General features: G+C 35.4%; 1 protein-coding gene across 3 annotated transcripts in view; it reads right to left on the minus strand.

Moving 5' to 3' along the window:
• LOC145259675 (regulating synaptic membrane exocytosis protein 2-like) overlaps positions 1-21,414 on the minus strand; it is a 602,608-nt gene that overhangs the window by 215,228 nt on the left and 365,966 nt on the right. For all 3 annotated transcript variants that reach the window (XM_080117339.1, XM_080117347.1, XM_080117356.1), the window contains 2 exons: positions 18,321-19,140; positions 4,040-4,108 (listed from right to left, as the gene is read on the minus strand). In XM_080117339.1, coding sequence (XP_079973465.1) covers positions 4,040-4,108; positions 18,321-19,140 — 889 coding nt within the window. The remainder of the gene's footprint in view (positions 1-4,039; positions 4,109-18,320; positions 19,141-21,414) is intronic.

Here is a 21,414-nt window from a genome sequence, read left to right on the forward strand (position 1 = left end):
ATTACATAAGAAAAGTTGTGGCACAATGAAGAGGACTAAAGCTTTCCGCGTTTAAAAGCCTTATGCACGACCTTCCTTGTACTCGAATGGAGGCGATCATAATTTAAAACATGTTATTAAAACATGGCGACTACAAAGCGTGTTGTCAATCAGAGTAAATTTAACTGAAGCTAACAGATGTTTATACTATAAAAATAAGGGTGAAAAACGTCTACAGATCGAAGGCAGTAATCCAAGTTAACTCATCACCTGAGGCTTGCGATATAACAATATCTTAGTCGCTTTGTCTTTAATATGTATAGGCTTCTATCCCCTTCACTCTTTCTCTCTCGTTATTCATTATTACGAGAGAACATTTGTTAATTAGACTGCGACTCTGTCCCTAGAAGTTGAAATTTGAACGCCGTTCACGACGGTCACAAAGACTTCAAATCGGAATCCTGTTGACAACGTGTCCCATGCCACAACTCTCGAGTTCTTAAAATTGATCCTTTTTAAATGTCAAACTAACAGATTATAATATTTATAAAAAAGAAAACGTGTTGTTTGTTCATGACTATAATTCCTATAAACGTTCAATTACAGCATGATGGGGGCATCAAATATAATTCTCAGGAGAGAATTAATAAAGTATATAGAACTTGAAGAGAATGCCCGTCAAATATCGTAACAGACGACATATAAAGCCACAACTTAGAAGTAAGTTGCCTATTGTTCATCATTTATTCCTTTGGGAATATTCATGAAGTTTGTGAATGTTAAGTTGACGTGTTTTAACGATAAGCTCTCAAGCAGAGTTTTATTTGTCATGCCAATCGGTGCTTGTTAACTTTGTAATTTGTGAACATTTGGAGCATTCACAAATTATTTCCAAGCAGAAAATTCGATATCGTTCTTTTAATTCATGACTGTTGGATCTTTGATTAATGTTATTATGTGCAGTCTATCAAATATTCCAGATTTAAGGGTTTCACTGTTTAACCCGAAAAGGTTTTGTATATATGACGGAAACAATATCCGTTTTTATCGAGCCCATTGTTTTATCAGTTTCAATTTCATTATGTATGAGCGTCAATATGATTTTTATTTCTTACATTGGTTTATTAATACTGTTATGATTAACAATCTTAAAAGTTTCTCAACAAGCCCATTTTCCCGTCACCCACCGTTGCGCTTTATCGCTGCTGCCCGACAGGTACAAACGACTGCGATAAGTTGTATTAACCAACTGTTGTTCCAACAGAAATGTCATTTTCAAATTTACATAAATCACCCATTCGTGTTCTGAATTACGTAATTTATCCAAACTTTGTTTCACGTTTTGGTATTCTTCTTTTTTGTAGAATGACGAATTGAAAAACACGCAAATACACGCATATTTATTACCATTTTGTTAAAGTACACATTTTAAACTGCCTTGAGAGTAGACAAAAGAGCCGCCGTTCTTCACGCTTGCAACATACATTTATATAAGGGTATTTTCGTGTGCCCCTGATCTGTCCTGCTTTCAAAGCATCATTTGAAAATATGCAAAATAATTTTTTTTCTTTTTACGAAATCGGAGTTGAGTGATTATCGCTGTTACTCGAACACTATAATCATGATCACTCAGCTACTTCAAATAACAATATCCCTTTGGCCAGACATATTAGACAGGTAAGGATATATGTAGAGTGAATGCTGCTTTAACTTTTGTCGATTACGTTTCCTTCCCATAATCAGGCAATACCCGTTCTGGATTTTTATACCTCAATATTGTTCCTCAAATTTTTTTCAACTTTTCCATTATTTCCGCAATATATTCCTATATTCATTGACCCGTGGCTTCATTGTGAAAAGAGAATATTTTTGTTTTAAGTAGTTTTGAGATGATTAATAGAAATCAGAATCGAAAATCAGAAAAATCGGAATTTTTCGGGATATTGAAATCCGTATCCGAATCGGAAAAATTTGTGGCTATTTTCCGATGCAAAAAAAAAAAATAAAAAAACAAAAAACGATTCTTTTCATTTATCTGATTTTGTTTAAAGTAATATATTCCACTGCTGGTAGTAATGATAAAATAATAAATATTTATTGATTTTTAAACAACCAGTAAAACTAATATCTATAGATCATCCTCCACAAGAGTATTTTTACGTTTGACAAAATACCTGCATATTCCATGTGTTTTTACGGAAATCGGTAATAAATAAATATATAGTTAAATATTTAGAGATTTATAAAGAATCGGAATCGTTAATTGTATCGGAATTGGGAATTTAGTATGGAATCAGTAACTTTATTGGAATCGGGAAAAACATTGGAATCGTCGCATCACTAGTTTTAATGAACCTATCCAGATTTGATTGAAGTAATGTCTAATTGACTTGGATAATTAGCTTTCTTTAATGTTTATTTAATTCTGCCATCAAAATATCATTCGTATTTTTTGGATTCTTCGGACAACTGTTATCATCTTAAGCATTATTTTTACAACGTTTCGGTCGATGTAACATCCGGCCTTCTCCAGGTGCATCTTGTTGAACTCGGGAATCTTTCTGTTTAATTCGTAAATCTGCACGGAATTTCGAACGGAACCACAGGAATAGCATGTTATGGTTCCGGATAGAAAACATATATAATTCGCAATTTTATATTTAGGACACATGGGTTAGTGGATAACGTACTTGATTAGAAGATTCAGTTGTAAAATTATATTCTTCTGGAGGCTGAAAGTTCAATCCTCAGTTCAGGCGACATACGATTTCAAAGAAATAATCCCGTTCGGTAAGATGCACCTGAAGAAGGTCGAAAGATACGTCGGCCGAAACGTTTTCAAAGCAACACTTAAAATGAGAACAGTAATCCGAAAATACCAAATAATACGAATAATCATCTCAAAATTTCAGAAACCTAACACCAAATATTTAAAATTTCCATTCGTCAAAATATTTTATGGCAAGTTCCAATAAGTTTTAATGTTTTTAACCTAATCCGAAATTGTAATTCAGTTTGTAAAGAAACTACTAGTGATTGTTATAAGTTTTACGTGTGTACAACCATCCCATCGAAAATGACGGGAAAATTATCCTTTCTCAGTATTTTCATTAACAACTGTATTGTTGTAGTTAAAAAAAGAAAGTAAAAAAGAAATCGTCTACAACAAGAAAGTTTAAACAAGAAAAAAGAGAAGAAAAATTAAATATCTATACAAGAATTAATAAAAAAACGCATTATGGATACAGATTGGAGAAAGCGATTGTCTGAACACTATTTGCATTCTCAGCGTCCTTAGATTCTTGAGATAGATTCGCCCAGTCTAATATATATATATATATATATATATATATATATATATATATATATATATATATATATATATATATGGTATTATATTTCTCTTTAGTATGAAGAGAATTCTACTGAGAAAATTCAAAATCCTAAATTTCTTCCATTGTCATCAAAAGTTCAACTATTTTAAAAAATATTCAATAGTTTCTGAAAATTAAAATTTTTGTCGAAAAAATCCATAACCTTTTTCTCTGCTTGAAATAAAATACATATATTATTATGTAATTTTTGTTAATGTTTCAAGAAATATTTTCATATAACATTTTTCTTTAGATCAAGAAATGTTTCATATATACGAACACGAACATGTGAGTTCACATTTAAAAATAGGGGGTGTCACTGATGTTCCCAGCATCCAACATAAAAAGCTTAGACTCATGGAGATATTTCATTCTTTTTGTAAGCTTTTTTTTCTTCTTGTATTGGTTTTTATACTGCGTTATTTAAGTTTTTTTTTATTTGATTCGTAACTTTTTCTTTCACTTTTATTCGTGATTTAAGATATCTGTTTTGAAAGCCACCTGATATGTCGAAGTGAGTCGATGAATCTTTGAATATAAACGCTTTTCATGTAGCCAAACGGGTTACCAATGTTTAATTTGGATTCGCTCATTTTAAAAAGTTTTCTTCGTTTTCGCTGCCCGAAGAAAACAGAAATATTCCAGATAAAAGAAACCAACGAGGAAGAAAAGAAAGACGTACTTACTCCGGTAACTGCTGTCGTCTTTATTTCTATATAGAATCACTTCGTGTGGGTTGGAAGGTGGTACATTCGCTAACAAAACAGAAAAAAAAGTGAAATAAAACATTTAATGTTTATAAGATTAAATGACATTGCAGAAAAACTGAATTAGTAAATACTAGGAGGAAACTTTGAAAATTCAACATCAATATCTAGAATGGTTGTATATTAGAAACTAAATGATACCAATGGACCTGCGGAATACGTTAGAAGCAGTATTAGTTAAACACTTCTAGCCTTTTGAGATCCACACCTTTCATGTGGCCAGGTTTTACCGCTATAAAGAAGGATCGTCCGTATAGATCCAGACTTTAACTCCTATTGTTATCTTAGGTTGAGATCACAGACGGGATTGTAGATAACTGAAAGCATACCGGACATTGTTGATTCAAACGTCAATTTCATCGTACTCCTGGTGACGAACATTGAGCCCTTGACTTTCTCAATCATGGAATCTGTCTTTATGCGAAACGCCATTTGTTTTACGAAAAGCGGGACTCAATCCATCCTGGATTAATGTCGCCTCATAATTTACTGTTAACCATGATATTGCTTTTTGCAATAATAAATGTGTGTTAGTAACAATGTTATAATAAATGAATCATTTTTCTTCTGCATAAATAATTTCCATTGTCAGACTAATATTATTTAGATGAAATAAACGTATATCTCTCTGATTTATTGAAATATTGTAGCAATTGAATTCATGTAAAAACAATACGTACTCTGTATTATTTGGAATATTCGGCCTAGTGTTCTCGTAGTCAGTGTCATTTACACAACGTTTCGACCGATGTAACTTCCCACCTCCTTTATGTACATTTTGTCAAACTCAGTTAGTGGATAAAATACTATGGAAAAATTATGTTCTCAGTAAAATTCTTCTGGGTGGTTAAAGGTTCAATTCTCAGTGAGGGTAATACTAAGAATACAATTGTGAATTGCTTGAGACTATGCTTGACGTAACGAAAGCATACTATTAGATTAAATAAGGTGTTTCGTTCGAAATTCCGGATAGATTCCCGAGTTCGCCAGTAAGATTGTCGAGTTTTACAAGACATATCCGAGGAAGGTCATGGGTTACATCGTCAAACAGTGTGAAAATAGCAGTAAAAATACAATAGACCGAAAAATTCAAATAATCAAAATTAGCAATCCTCATCTAAAAAATAAGTAAAATGAATATCCTTTCTCTTCTTACAGTAAAAATAATTGCAAGCGAAATATTATTCAAATCAATAAACCATATGTAACTTTTTGAAATAAAGCTATTTTAAAGTGTACAATTTATGTTGACAGGATGGCATAATTTGATTTTAGAACAATTTAATTTAAAATAGGTAAAATCGGAATGTTTACCTTAGCGACATCGGATTAATATCAATCACCGACTTTGCTAATGATTTGCTAATGATTCCATTTTTTTTAATTAAATGTAAAAGGTAACAATGTACGCACGAACATGAATCTGTTCAGCTTATTATTATATACATCAGGATGCTTATATTTACATGTTATATTATAAATCCAAGATAGCTGATCAGCGGCTTGGTTCCCACCAATTTTGGCAAATAACAAATAGGATCCTGAACAGAAGTGTGCGTTCTATCCCAACTATTATCAGTGGACCAGAGGTCATCTCGTCAGTATCAGACAAGGCCAAACTATTTGCAAAGAACTTTGCAGCTAATTCTACCCTATGCGACGAAGGCCATCAACTCCCCATATTTACTCCTATAACACAGAACACGCTAGGTAACATACAAATATCCGTGCGTGAGGTCGCCAAACTAATCAAGAACCTTGATTCCAGTAAAGCAACTGGCCCTGACGGCATCCCAATTATAGTGTTAAAAAAGCTTCAACCAGAACTTGCTCTCATACTTACGAAACTGTTTAAGCGCTGCCTTAAGGAGAAGTGCTTTCCGACTCCCTGAAAGACCTCATCAGTTTGCTCTTTATTTAAGAATTCAGGTGATAAGTCATCTCCCTCTCAGTACAGACCAATAAGTTTCCTGTGTGTTATGAGTAAGTTGCTGGAATCCATATTAAATAGAGAAATAGTTAACCACCTCAGCAGAAACAACCTTCTTTGTGAAACACAATATGGTATCCGCTCTGCAAGATCTCCCGCAGATGTGCTGACGGTTATATCTCACAGGATTAGTGATCTCTTGACAAAGGCTTCTTTTCCAGGGCAATTGCTCTTGACATATCAAATGCCTTCGACAAGGTATGGCATAAGGGTCTACTTCACAAGATTTCCAGCTACGGTATAACTGGAAATGTTTTCTCAATCATAAATCATTTCTCTCTGATAGGCTCATAAGAGTAGTGGTCGATGGACAAAAATCAGAGGCCTGCAGTATTAATGCTGGAGTTCCTCAGGGGTCAATCCTGGGCCCAACTCTCTTCCTGATCTACATCAATGACCTCCCTAAACACATACTTAAATCATTCGTTGACATCTATGCTGATGACACGACCATCTACGGAAACACATCAAAGGCGGTAAATGACAAAGTTCTCTCTGATTCTCTCTCCTCTGATCTTGAGCGCGTGGTTACGTGGGGGAAGACGTGGCTGATTACCTTTAATCCGTCTAAAACCAAACTCCTATCCTTACATCATCAACGCTCTGATCCCCATCTGGCATCAATTGGGATGGGTGCTCTCGTCTGGGAGAGGCCCCGTGTTTTGACAAGCTTCTGGGTTTGACCTTCACTCCTGATCTGAAATGGAACACGTACATCAAGTCTGTTGCCAAGGTCGCTTGAAAGATGGTGGGATCCTTCTACCTCTCCAGAAGATATCTCACTACTGATGCAATTCTCTATCAATATAAAAGCCAAGTACGTCCGAGGATGGGATACTGCTGCCATATCTGGACAGGAGCTGCTAAAAACAGCCTTACCTGCCTTGACAGAGTACAAAATAGACTTCGTGACTTAGTGGGGGATGCCCTTTTCTCCACCCTGCAAACTCTCTCCCACAGAAGAGACGTTGCGAGCCTATCCTTGTTTTATCGTTATTTTCAATCTCTGGTCCCCCCTCGCCAATCTTTCACGAAAAACACCCGTCTAGCCGAATCCACTGTGAAAAATTTCCCCCACTCTATATCTGTGCCTAAATCAAAACGTGGATTCCATGAACAAAGCTTCTTTCTTAGAACTGCACGCCTGTGAACTCTGTTCCGTCTGCCTTCTTCCCACCTGACTACAACTTGGATGTGTTCAAGTCCAACGTTAACAAATTCCTAATGAACCGCCCCCTTAAGTAAACACTTCATCACTTCATCAAATCTCCACACTAACGTAAGGTATTTACAATAACCCTTATCCCTGAGCGGCTTCCGGGCCTTGATAAGTGGTAACCACTGTGTAAAAAAAAATATGTCGTCGCCCTTGCTTTTACAGATTTATATATATTCGCTAACGAAAAGTATTTCAGTCGGTAATAATATATAAAGAATTGGTAAAACCATGATAAAACATAATTAACAAGACGGGCAAATATCTCTGAGAATGTTAAATAAGAAATTGCGAAAGAAATTCGAGTTGAAATCTATTATATCTATAAAAGTGAACGTGTCTGTGTATCTGTCTGTCGGTGTATCTGTGTGAGTACATTTCCCAACGCAATAACTCTGTCACTTTTAGTCTACAGACTCGAAATTTGATATACAGAGTACTGAGATTTGGGAAAATCGATGTGATCGGTTTTCGGCCAGAGATTTGGCGATTAAGAGGTCAAAGTTAAACGATTTGACCTTTGAGAACTCAATTTGGGGTCTAAACGCTTGAAATTTTGGATACAGATTCCTTGGACATGGATCTAACTTAATAACTTGATTTTAGCCCAAAACAATAAATTTTAAGGGGTCATAATAGGGATCAAAATTTAAAAAAAATGACCGCTTTTTTTTTGCTCAACATACACCTCCAAATACCCGGGCAACGCCGGACACCCATGCTAGTACGTATACATTTTTGTTTAATCTATCTATCTATCTATCTATCTATCTATCTATCTATCTATAAAAGTGAACGTGTCTGTGTGTCTATGTGTCTGTGTACATTACCCTACTCAATAACTGTCAATTTTTAGTCTACTGCGCGAAATTTGATATACAGGGTACTGAGATTTGGAAAAACTAATGTGACCAGTTTTCGGCCAGAAATTTGGCTGTTAAATGGTCATAGTTACACGATTTGACCTTTGAGAACTCTACTAAACTCCTCCGACAATTTGGGGTCGAAACATTTGAAATTGTAGATAAAGGTTCCTTGAATATGGATCTAACTTAATAATTTGATTTAAGCCCAAAACAATAAATGTTAAGGGGTCATAATACGGGTCAAAGTTTTAAAAAATTGACCGTTTCAGTTTTTTTTTTTGTTTTTGTTTTTTGCTCAACATACACCTCCAAACACCCGGGCAACGCCGGGCATCCATGCTAGTGAATCGATAAAATACAATAATTCTGACGGCTCATTAACGATGGTTGCTTTGATGGACATATATATATCTATATATCTATAAAATAAACGTGTCTGTCTGTGTGTCTGTCTGTGTACATTTCTCTACGCAATAACTCTCTCAGTTTTAAGTCTACAGCATCGAAATTTGATATACAGGGTACTGAGATTTGAGAAAATCTTTATAATCCGTTTTCGACCAGAAATTTGGCTGTTAAGGTGTCAAAGTTCAACGATTTGACCTTTGAGAACTCTACCAAACTCCTCCGACAATTTGATGTCTAAACACTTTAAATTTTAGATATAGGTTCCTTGGAGATGGACATAAGGGGTATTCACAGATAGAAGGAAGCTTTTTAATCGGTTTGGGTCGAAAATTATTGTTTAGCAATATATAAATGTATGTATGTATGTATGTTTGCATGTCTGCCTAAAACTTTCGACAGAGGCCACAGATTTTGACCAAGATCAGTATTGTTTTTAATCCGACCTTTCATACGACAAATATCGAAAAATTGGCTTAAAGCATTAATATCTTAACCTTCAACTGGGCACTTTTTTACAAGGGGTGGGTCGCTTTTTTTCGCCGATATTTTTTAAATCTTCTCCTTCTAGCCTTAATTTCAACTTACGTCACTTCCGGTTTGGCGGTGGTCGTAACAGCAAAGATGTCAGTTTTTTCCCCGTTCTTTTCGTCCATCGCGGTACGTGCTCGAGCCTTTACTACCACTTTTTTTTTGCTCAACATACACATGCAAACACCCGGGCAACGCCGGGCTGAAATGCTAGTACTCCTATAAATTCGTTTTTCTTTTGTGTGTATTGATATTCATATTAAAAACCCTCTTTTCTATTTATTTATGTATTTATTTGCTTCCCCACGAAAGCAAATTAGACACAAGGTCTTTTTTAATGTTGGCTTAAAACAAGGGTAAAAAGGGGAAACTCTGGCAGTATCCAAAAATTTAGTAATTATCTCAGTATAAAGGGTTTCTCCTATATTGACTAAGGACCAATTAACTTATGTGGAGCATCTGCAAACAGATACTACACTTTGATCCCGGCTCGAAGGCCAAGAGCAACAGGGTATTTATTTGCTCCTTCACCGGGCAAATTAAGCACAAGGCCGATTTTTAATGTGGAGAGATTGGGGAAATGGGGATCAGCTCCCCGTATAGTAGAGAAGCTGGGTAGTGGCAATTGGTATGAAGGCTTTCCCTACATTGACCAAGATCTTATTTGTGGGATTGGTATTTATTTGCTCCTCCCCCGAGCAAATTAGGACCAAGGCCGATTCTTAATGTTAGGAGTAGAGGATAAATGGGGGCCAGCTCCCCGTATAGTAGGGGAGCAGGATAGTAACAATTGGTATGAAGGTTTCCCCCTAGATTGACCAAGGTCTTATATGTGGGGTTGCCCCCACATATGGTCTTTGCTTGCAGTATCTGCTGGAAAGATACTACACTTTGATCTTGACCTGAAGGCCAATAACAGCAGAAAAAACGTAACCCTCTTTTCTATTTATTTAATGTATTTATTTGCTTCCCCACCAAAGCAAATTAGGCACAAGGCCGTTTTTAATGTGGGGTAAAAACCAGCTCCCCTAAAAGTAGGCAAAAAGGGGGCACTCTGATTACCAAAAATAATAATTGTCCCAGTATAGAGGGGTTCCCCTCCATTGACTGGTACAAATTATCTTAAGTGCAGCATCTGCAGAACAGATACTACACTTTGATCTTGGTCCGAAGGCCAATAACAACAGAAAAAAGGGTATTTATTTGCTCCCCCACCGAGCAAATTTGGCACAAGGTCGAATTTTAATGTAAGGAATGAAGAGGAAATGGGCATTAACCCTCCGGGGAGTAGGGAGGTATTTATTTGCTCCCCCACCGAGCAAATTAGGCATACGGCTGACTTTTAATGTGAGGAGTGAAGGGGAAATGGGGACCAACTCCTTGGGGAGTAGGGGAGCTGGATAGTGACAGTTGGTATGAAGGGTTGGTATTTATTTGCTCCCCCACCGAGCAAATTAGGCACAAGGCCGATTTTTAATGTGAGGAGTGAAGGGGGAATGGGGACCAACTTCCCGGGGAGTAGGGGAGCTGGATAGTGACAATTGGTATGAAGGCTTGCCCCTACATTGACCAAGGTCTTATATGTGGGGTTAATAGTTATTTGTTTCCCCACCGAGCAAATTTGGCACAAGGCCGATTTTTAATGTGAGGAGTGAAGGGGAAATGGGGACCAACTCCCTGGGGAGTAGAAGATCTGGATAGTGACAATTGGTATGAAGGGTTTCCCCTACATTGACCAAGGTCTTATATGTGGGGTCGCCTTCACATATGGTCCTTGCTTGCAGTATCTGCCGGAACAGATACTACACTTTGATCTTGGTAAAAAGGCCAAGAAAAGGGTATTTATTTGCTCCCCCACCGATCAAATTAGGCACAAGGCCGATTTTTAATGTGAGGAGTGAATGGGAAATGGGGGCCAACTTCCCGGGGAGTAGGGAAGCTGTATAGTGACAATTGGTATGAAGGGTTGCCTCTACATTGAAATTTGCCAGGTGAAGGTCGAACACCTGCATTACGAATGCATAATGTAGTAGTTATTGGTTCATGTTTTAATTTTTAGCCTTACAGTAAACATGTTGATATAGGCCAGACATTGATAGCAGAGCCAAAATAAATCGTGAGTTGAACGTTTTGGTTTCGATTCTCGGTGGTGGCGCATTAGTCTTTTTTTTATACTTTTTAAATCATTACTATATATTCCATCCAATCTGACTATCTATATATATATATATATATATATATATATATATATATATATATATATATATATAAAAGTGAAAATGTCTGTCTGTTTTTCTTTATGGTAGTTAAGAAAGACTATTATACAGAAAGGCATTCCTTTGTATATTCACACTTTTTAATATATACATATGCACATAACCTTATGAACAATACATAGAAACCAAGCAAAGCCGGGTTGAAATGCTAGTCTATATATATAAAAAAAGTGAACGTGTCTGTGTGTGTACATTTCCCTACGCAATAATTCTGTCAATTTTTAGTCTACAAACTCGAAATTTGATATACAGGGTACTGAGATTTGGAAAAATCTTTATAATCAATTTCGGCCAGAAATTTGGCTGTTAAAGGGTGAAAGTTCAACGATTTGACCTTTTAGAACTCTTCCAAACTCCTCCGACAATTTTGGGTCTAAAGACTTGAAATTTTAGATTAAGGCCTCTTGGACATGGATCTAACTTAATAACTTCATTTAAGGCCAAAACAATAAATGTTAAGGGGTCATAATAAGGGCCAAAGTTTAAAATATTACCGCTTTTTTTTTTGCTCAACATACACCTCCAAACACCCGGGAAACACCGGGCGGAAATCTAGTATATATATATATACACACACATATATATATATATATATATATATATATATATATATATATATATATATATATATATATATATATATATATACAGAGAGAGAGAGAGAGAGAGATTAATGCGTAAGAGGGAGAGAGATTCCACAAGAGGAGACAAGCTCACCAATTATTATTGGAGCTTATACAATAGGACAAGAGTATGAAATGGAGTCACAAAACTATATATTGGTAGATATAGAATGGATTATTTATTGAATAATGGAATACAATCAAAATTTGGGGGATAGAAGGGACTTATTATGCTAGGGCATTTCGAAGCCTAATGCTTCTTATCAGAATAGTAGAGAAGGTGCTAGGTAGCATGGGGAAGATGCGGCGTCTAGCGTAGAGTTCATTAGGGATGAAAAAGATTAAGAGTAATTCTAGAATGTTGGGAGAAGCTTTATCAAGTTTTTTTTTTTTAATTTTGACCTTTTAGCGGCCCTTTCTTTCCGAATGAAAACCGAATAAAAAGTTTTCCACATATCTGAATGCTCTAAATACCAAATTTCAAGTCTGTAGATAAAAAAAAACTCGTTGAAGGTTTAGGTTGAGAGTTGTCCTCACACACACATTCTCACTTTATATATATATATATATATATATATATATATATATATATATATATATATGCATATATATATATATATATATATATATATATATATATATATATATATATATATCTCGCTATCTCTGGTTAGACCAGCGCATTGACGTAAACATTTTCATGACAGTTTTCTAAATCTTGCTACTCTCATGCTGGTTCATGACAAATTGGAAGCGGATATTTTATTTGCGACGCCATAACTAGAAGGGCTAACGGAATAGTGATTTTTCACTAGAGTTTCCTTCTCCTTGATGGATTGTCCACATCTGAGTAACGCGAAATACCCCTGTATGGTAACTTTCTGAAATATGAGAGAGAGAGAGAGAGAGAGAGAGAGAGAGGTGTAACATTTTAATCAAAGGTGACCTAGAACTGTGTCAGACAATGGCATACAGTTCCCCGTGGGATTAGACATATGCGCATAGCTAAATATATATAGCACCTAGCATTCTTTAATGTTACCCAACATCGCTTTAGTTCGGTGATCTAATGAAAACTAGTTTATCAACATGATTATGCGATATATATGTGATTATGCCGAAGCTATATACTTATTAATGTACTGTACGAGTAGAACAGTAGCAACAATACCAGTTGCGGTAGCAGTAGTCGCAGAACAACGATATCTAAAATATTTGCTTGACTTGGAAACTTAGCACTGATTAAAAACAAATAGTTATTTTCAATTGTAATTTAACTAATCATAAACAAGCTTTCCAGGAGACGCACACCTGTTTTTAATTGTTATACAAAGAACTGCTTTCATGTTTTTGATTAGTTAGCCATAAAAACGACAAGCTATATAATAAACCCGCGCCGCTCAGATTAACCACAGGAAACAGTCTTAGCTTCAGGTTGTCGGCATAGGTACGAAGACGTCACGATCCAAGATGACGTCGGCACGAGGACTTAATTTTCTAAGATTTAGGCAGAGATAATACATAATAACAATTTTACAAATTAACTCTTATTTCTTTCTACGTACGTACGAACTTTTGAATAGCATGATATTGTTATGGACTTCATACCATTTTCCTCCTTAGAACTAAATGACAAAATAAGCTCTGTGTTGCTAATACCTGTTCATTAAATGCATAATGAAGAAGGTTCAATAAAAAGTATGATATATTAAGTATGAATTTAGATTTTGTAATGTATATCTCTTTTTCCACATTAGTACTATATATATATATATATAAATATGTATACATATATATGTGTGTGTATGTGTGTATGCATGTATATATGTATGCATATAAGTATATGTACATGTATGCATATATATAAGTATGCATATATGTTTATATATATATATACATATGTATATACAGAGAGAGAGATAGAGAGAGAGAGAGAGAGAGAGAGAGAGAGTTAATTTTTACATATAGATATACTAGAGTTCAGTTTTTCCCGCCCTGACATTGATAATAAAAGCCTACCTTTTCTATGTAAAAATTATTAAAGCGAACTACATAATATACTCAGTCATATTCGTCTATGAATATTCGGTATACAGAAATACAGAATAGGAATTTGATATATTGGGTGATTCGTAGCTTATTTTGATTTGTATTTTAGTTGGCAAAAATTGCTGCTAATGGGTCAAAATTGAAAAGAAAACAGTTGATCTTTTCATGAGTAGTCAAATAAATATGTTTACATGCACACACCTACATTTAATGGTTAGACAATGTTGTTTTTGAACTATTGATATGCGTATAGATGTGACTTAGAGGCTAAGGAGTGAGGCTGGAGAGCTGGGTGTTTCGGTTTTGATTTTAGCTGATGGCAATCAAGTCATATTTTATTTTACTTTCAGTATCACTATTATATATTAGGTAGAAAATAATAATTCATAGATAATTGTCACTATAATAAATACGCAATATGCGTAGATTGAAATATCATATTTAAGCGTATATTACGACCTGACGCTCTCTCTCCCTTTCTCTCTCTCTCTCTCTCTCTCTCTCTCTCTCTCTCTCTCTCTCTATCTATATATATATATATATATATATAAGTGAATTTGTCTCTGTGTGTGCAAGACTTCTCTACTTAACTCCTTTCTGGTCTACACACTTGTAACTTGATATATATGGTATTTCGACCCTCGGGAACACTTTCGATTTCGTTTTTCGCCTGTAAAAATAGCTTTTAAAGGGTCAAAATTGAAAAAAAGTTGACATAACAGGAGTAAATCGACTAACTTCTAAGTATGCGTACATATCTATTTTCAGCTTGAACTCGCTTAACTTTTAACCTCTTTTTATCCATATTCAAAACCACTGGATTCGCCATTAAATAACCTAAAAAGGTTAATATCCGTAAAACAAAACCAACCAACCAACCAACCAACCAACCAATCCAAATTATAATAAAAAGAAAATTTACTTTATATTAATAAATATCAAATCTGCATAAATTAAAATATCATATTCTAACGTATTTTGCGACGGGGCACTGCCAGGCGGCCTCTTAGTATATATATATATATATATATATATATATATATATATATATATATATATATATATATATATATATATATAAGTGAAAGTGTCTGTCTGTCTGTGTGTGTGTCTGTGTGTGTACATTTACCTACGCAATAACTCTGTCAATTTTAAGTCTACAGACTCGAAATTTGATATACAGGGTACTGAGATTTGGGAAAATCGATGTCATCAGTTTTCAGCCAGAAATTTGGCGATTAAGCGGTCAAAGTTCAACGATTTGACCTTTGAGAACTCTACCAAACTCCTCCGACAATTTTCGGTCTATGCACAGAAATTTTTAGATATAGGTTCATTGGACATGGATCTAACTTAATAACTGAATCTGAGCCAAAAACAGTAAATTTTAATGGGTCATAATAGGGGTCAAAGTTAAAAAAATTGACCACTTTTTTTTTTTTGCTCAACATACATCTCTAAATACCCGGGCAACGCCGGGCACCCATGCTAGTATATCTATAAAAGTGAACGTGTCTCTGTGTCTGTGTGTCTGTTCGTCTGTGTGTCTGTCTGTGTACATTTCCCAACGCAATGATTCTGTCAATTTTTAGTCTACAGACTCGAAATTTGATATACAGGGTACTGAGATTTGGAAAAATCGATGTGATCGGTTTTCGGCCAGAAATTTGACTGTTAAAGGGTCAATATTCAACGATATGACCTTTGAGAACTCTATTAAACTCCTCCGACAATTTGGGGTCTAAACATTTGAAATTTTAGATATAGGTTCATTGGACATGGATCTAACTTAATAACTTAATTTGAGCCCAAAACAATAGATGTTATGGTGTCATAATAAGAGTCAAATTTTAAAAAAATTGACCGCTTTTTTTTTCTCAACATACACCTCCAAACACCCGGGAAACGCCGGGCTGAAATGCTAGTATATCTATAAAAGTGAAAGTGTCTGCCTGTCTGTATGTCTGTGTGCATTTCCCTACGCCATAACTCTGTCATCTATCAGTCTACAGACTCGAAATTTAATATACAGGGTATGGAGATTTGGGAAAATCTTTGTAATCCGTTTTCGGCCAGAAATTTGGCGATTAAGAAGTCAAAGTTCCACGATTTGACCTTTGAGAACTCTACCAAACTCCTCCGCCGTTTTGGGGGTATAAACCATTGAAATTTTAGATATAGGTTCCTTGGACATGGATCTAACTTAATAGCTGAATTTGAGCCCCAAACAATAAATTTTAAGGGGTCATAATAGGGGTCAAAGTTTAAAAAAATGGACCGCTTTTTTATTTTTATTTTCTTTATTTTTGCCCAACATACACCTCCAAACACCCGCGCAACGCCGGGCTGAAATGCTAATATATATATATATATATATATATATATATATATATATATATATATATATATATATGAGAAAATATAAATGTTCTCTAAAGTAAGATTAAACAATTTTTTGTAACTTGTAACCCGTGTGTGAAAAACATTTACGGAGAACAGATTGGTATAAATAAGAATTGCTATTATTACTACTTATATTTACACTTTAATGAAAGTTTCATACTACTTCCAGTGAAGCCAGACAGGTGGTTGAGCGAAGTCCACAAATTAGGAAATCGTTCGTCTACTTTCCCTCAAGCTACAATTTAGTGTGCGCTAAGACGACACCTAATTTTACAACCTTACATATGAGACTTCGCTGAAGCACTTATCAATAACGATAAGATGGAGCGGATTAATGTTTCAATTCATTACCATTTGTGCTTGGATTGCGCCCTTCTCCCCGACTCACAGTGTCATTTATTTAGAGATATATAATTTGAAATCCGGTTGATGATTTCTATTCTTACATACTTTTCTCGTTTAAAATTTGAAGTGGCATTTTTACATTAATTTAAAATTAAATTATTTAATATCGATTTAAGTGTATTATCGTGTGATGCTCATCTCCTATTATTTAAATTCAACATTTTAAAATTAAACTTGGCTTTCTTCATTTGATATTTCACTTTTAAAAATTTATATTGGAGATTTTCATTTTAATTTTGTTTTGTATGTATACTAGTAAGCCTCCCGGCGTTTTCTGTTGTAAAAGACGCATACGTATTATATTTTAATTCATACAGAAACTGAGACATGTGCATTTTCTTTTTACAAAGGTCACCACTTATCAAGACCCGGAGGCCACTCGGGTATAAAAATTAATGAGTGTACAGTGGTCAAAGAGAACATGCCGTAGTAATCGTTAGTAGTGCCAATTTGGTAAATTTAATTACTTAAGCGAATGGCTCATCCAAAATTTGTTCACGTTTGACTTGAAGACAACCATATTGTAGTCAGTTGGAAAGCAGGCAAACAGAGCAGGGTTCAACAGGCGTGCAGTTCTAAGAAGAAAACTTTGTTCATGGAATCTACGTTTAAGTTTAGGCACAGATAAAAAGTGGGGGTATTGATAATGATTTCAGATGGACAAGTGTTTTTCGTGAAAGTCAGGCAAGGGGGCATAGATTGGAGCTCAGGCGAGCACTTGCCATGAAAACAACGATAAAGCAGAGAAAGGCTCGGAACGTCTCTTCTGTGTGAAAGAGGTTGCAGGGAAGAGAAAAGGGCATCCCCACTAAGCTACGAAGTCTATTTTGAACTCAGTCAAGGCAGGATAAGTTGCTTCCAGCAGCTCCTGCCCAAATGTGGCAACAGTACTCAATCCTTAGACGTACTTGGCTCTTTTACAGGTAGAGATTTGCATCAGCAATGAGATATCTACTGAAGCGGTAGAACGATTCCACCATTTTTCAGCAGCCTTGGCAACGGATTTGATGTATATATTCTATCTCAGATCAGGAGTGAAGGTCAGACGCTTGTTAAAATATGGAGCCTTCTCAAGACGAGAGCTATTCATTTCGATTGATACCAGACAGGGATCAGAGCGTTAAAGATTGCAAGCTAGAAACTGGATTTGGGTTGCATTAATATACACCAGTCATCTCCTTCCCCAGTGGACCACGCGATAAAGATCAGAGGAGAGAGAATCAGAAAGAACTTGGTCGTTGACGTCTTTTGAAGTGTTGCTATTTTAAATTGAAGTTCAATTTTTTAAAGCAGAAGTTAAATTATTATTATTTATTTATTTATTCATTTCAAATTTATGTTCTTTTTATTGGTTGTTTTATCAATCCGAATTTGGACTATTTTAATTTTAAACTGAAAAGTTTTTAAAAAATCTTAAAATTACTGAAATTACTTACCTTGTTCTCCCTTCGCTTTCTGTGCAACGAGTCCTAAATCTTGACACAGAGGCAGAGTTATACGACGACACTTATTTGGACTAGTGTCGGGCGCCAGTAGACCATCACCTTGTACCATTGGAACATCGTACGTGCTTGAGCGAAATACTGGTGTAATGTCAAGAGTTCGGACACGTGTCTGTGTCAAGCTGACCGAGCGGTAATTATACTTTAATTCTTGTGCTTTACTAACAGGAAGTGTTTCCGGTTCAAGAACATTGCATACTTCAACGGTCGAGACTTGTTCAACCTTGCTTTCTGATGTCAAACTATTTGAAGAACTACTATAACAAACAGCATTCTGACGCTGGATTCTAATCTGGTTATCTGTTTCCTGTTCCTCGGAAGATTTCTTCTTCTCAACATCTAAGCCGGCAACGGCGTCTTTACGTTTCCTTTCAACGTGGTCTCTTCTCCGACACTCATGCGGGAGTGAACTGCCTGACAGAGTACGACTTTTGGACGATTTTCGACTTGTCGTTTCGTCCGGCGGGTTGACAACGATCTCAGGCATATCTGTAGATGTACGATTTCGTAGAATTGAGCGCCGACGGCACTTCCGATCAAGTCGTTTCTTTCGAAGTAATTTCCTTTCCGTCTCAAAGTGTTCGGTGTCACCGGAGACTTCTTCTTCGTCACGACGCCCGTCGGCATAACTGATTGGAAGGCTCCGGGTCCGATAAGATCTTCGGTTGACGGAATTCAGCGATGGTGGAGCGACAGTGCATTCGCCTTCCACTCCGGACCGGAAAACATCAGATGAAATCTCAGTTAATGTATCCTGGAATAGAGACCGCAAACAATTAGGATACAATAAAGAAACGTGACAATAATAATTGTATATGTTAAGTAAAATAGTTTCGCTCTGATTTTATGTTCCCTTAAAATAATAAAGATATAACCTTACTAACTCTACATCTAGAATCCTTGCTCAAATTTTCATAAGAATTGATTACATAATTTTGATTCTAGTGCATGTGTAATTTCTAAAAACAGTTAAGCTTAGATTACCTAGTGCTACAGGGTGTCTGAAGATACTGACTTCCTGCACTAAACATTGATGTTATTGTTTTTCCGTTTTCTTTTGCAAAACTCAATCATGTTCTGAAAAATCAAAAATAAAATCAACAACTTTCCTCTACAAACCAATCAAACCAAATACCATGAATAAATATTTTAACATATAAAGAACGTGAAGCATGAAAATTAATTTTGCAAAATTACTGGATTCAGCATTAAACAACCGAAAAATGTCGGTATGACGTCAAACAAAGCAACCAATCAAAGCTCAACTTAAGATGGCTTCAAAAGAAATTGAAATCCAGGAAAACTTACCTAATCTATGTCCAATGACTATGGATTAAATTTAATACAAAGTTGAACTGACATTAATAAGTTGTGACCTATTATTAAAAATACAGCTTATTTCAATGATCAACAGTAAATTGTATATGGCTAGCGGAACACAAGTCAGTATCTTACACATGGCTTGGGGGAAACTTGGGTTCATGCTTTTCCCAACGATATTACTACGTTATCTTATAACAGTAGGTCAGGGATATATTGAATTCGACATCTTCGATATCATAGTCCATGATTGTATTCATTAATCTAACACGCACACCAAACTTTTAATAATCATTAAAAACTTAATTAATCTTTAGTTATCAAAAATATCAAACTGCATCACGCAGACGTAAATCTTACTTATATATTAAACTCAATGTCTGTGTATGTGTGTATGATGTTTGTGTGTTCTCATAGAAAATTTAGATTAGCTAAATAAAATCTAAATGTGTATTCTCATGTAGAATTAGCCCTTAAAGACAATACTATATATACTATTTTTATGAGATTTATATCATATGTATAACGTTTTCTGTGAAAGACAACGGAAGTGGCCCGGAATCTCTAAGTGCACTCATAGCTTTAGAAGGAACACTTTTAAAACTTCCAAAAGTATTCTGTTTCAATGTAATACATATTGTAAGTGTATTTACAATAAGACACTGGAAGTACCCTGAATCTCTACGTTACCTTCTATGTACTGAATATCTATGTGTTCTCACCTCTATGTACTGAATATCCATGTGTGCTCACCTCTATGTACTGAATATCTATGTGTTCTATGTACTGAATATCTATGTGTTCTCACCTCTATGTACTGAATATCTATGTGTTCTATTTACTGAATATCTATGTGTTCTCACCTCTATGTACTGAATATCCATGTGTTCTGACTTCTATGTACTGAATATCCATGTGTTCTCACTTCTATGTACTGAATATCCATGTGTTCTCACTTCTATGTACTGAATATCCATGTGTTCTCACTTCTATGTACTGAATATCCATGTGTTCTCACCTCTATGTACTGAATATCCATGTGTTCTCACTTCTATGTACTGAATATCCATGTGTTCTGACTTCTATGTACTGAATATCCATGTGTTCTCACTTCTATGTACTGAATATTCATGTGTTCTCACTTCTATGTACTGAATATCCATGTGTTCTCACTTCTATGTACTGAATATCCATGTGTTCTCACTTCTATGTACTGAATATCCATGTGTTCTCACTTCTATGTACTGAATATCCATGTGTTCTCACTTCTATGTACTGAATATCCATGTGTTCTCACCTCTATGTACTGAATATCCATGTGTTCTCACTTCTATGTACTGAATATCCATGTGTTCTCACTTCTATGTACTGAATATCCATGTGTTCTCACCTCTATGTACTGAATATCCATGTGTTCTCACTTCTATGTACTGAATATCCATGTGTTCTCACTTCTATGTACTGAATATCCATGTGTTCTCACTTCTATGTACTGAATATCCGTGTTCTCACTTCTATGTAATGAATATCCATGTGTTCTCACCTCTATGTACTGAATATCCATGTGTTCTCACTTCTATGTACTGAATATCCATGTGTTCTCACCTCCATGTACTGAATATCCATGTGGGCTCACCTCCATGTACTGAATATCCATGTGTTCTCACTTCTATGTACTGAATATCCATGTGTTCTCACCTTAATGTAC

The sequence above is a fragment of the Euprymna scolopes genome, chromosome 3, assembly GCF_053919585.1.
Source record: "Euprymna scolopes isolate OS-2025 chromosome 3, ASM5391958v1, whole genome shotgun sequence".
Classification (NCBI taxonomy): domain Eukaryota; kingdom Metazoa; phylum Mollusca; class Cephalopoda; order Sepiida; family Sepiolidae; genus Euprymna; species Euprymna scolopes.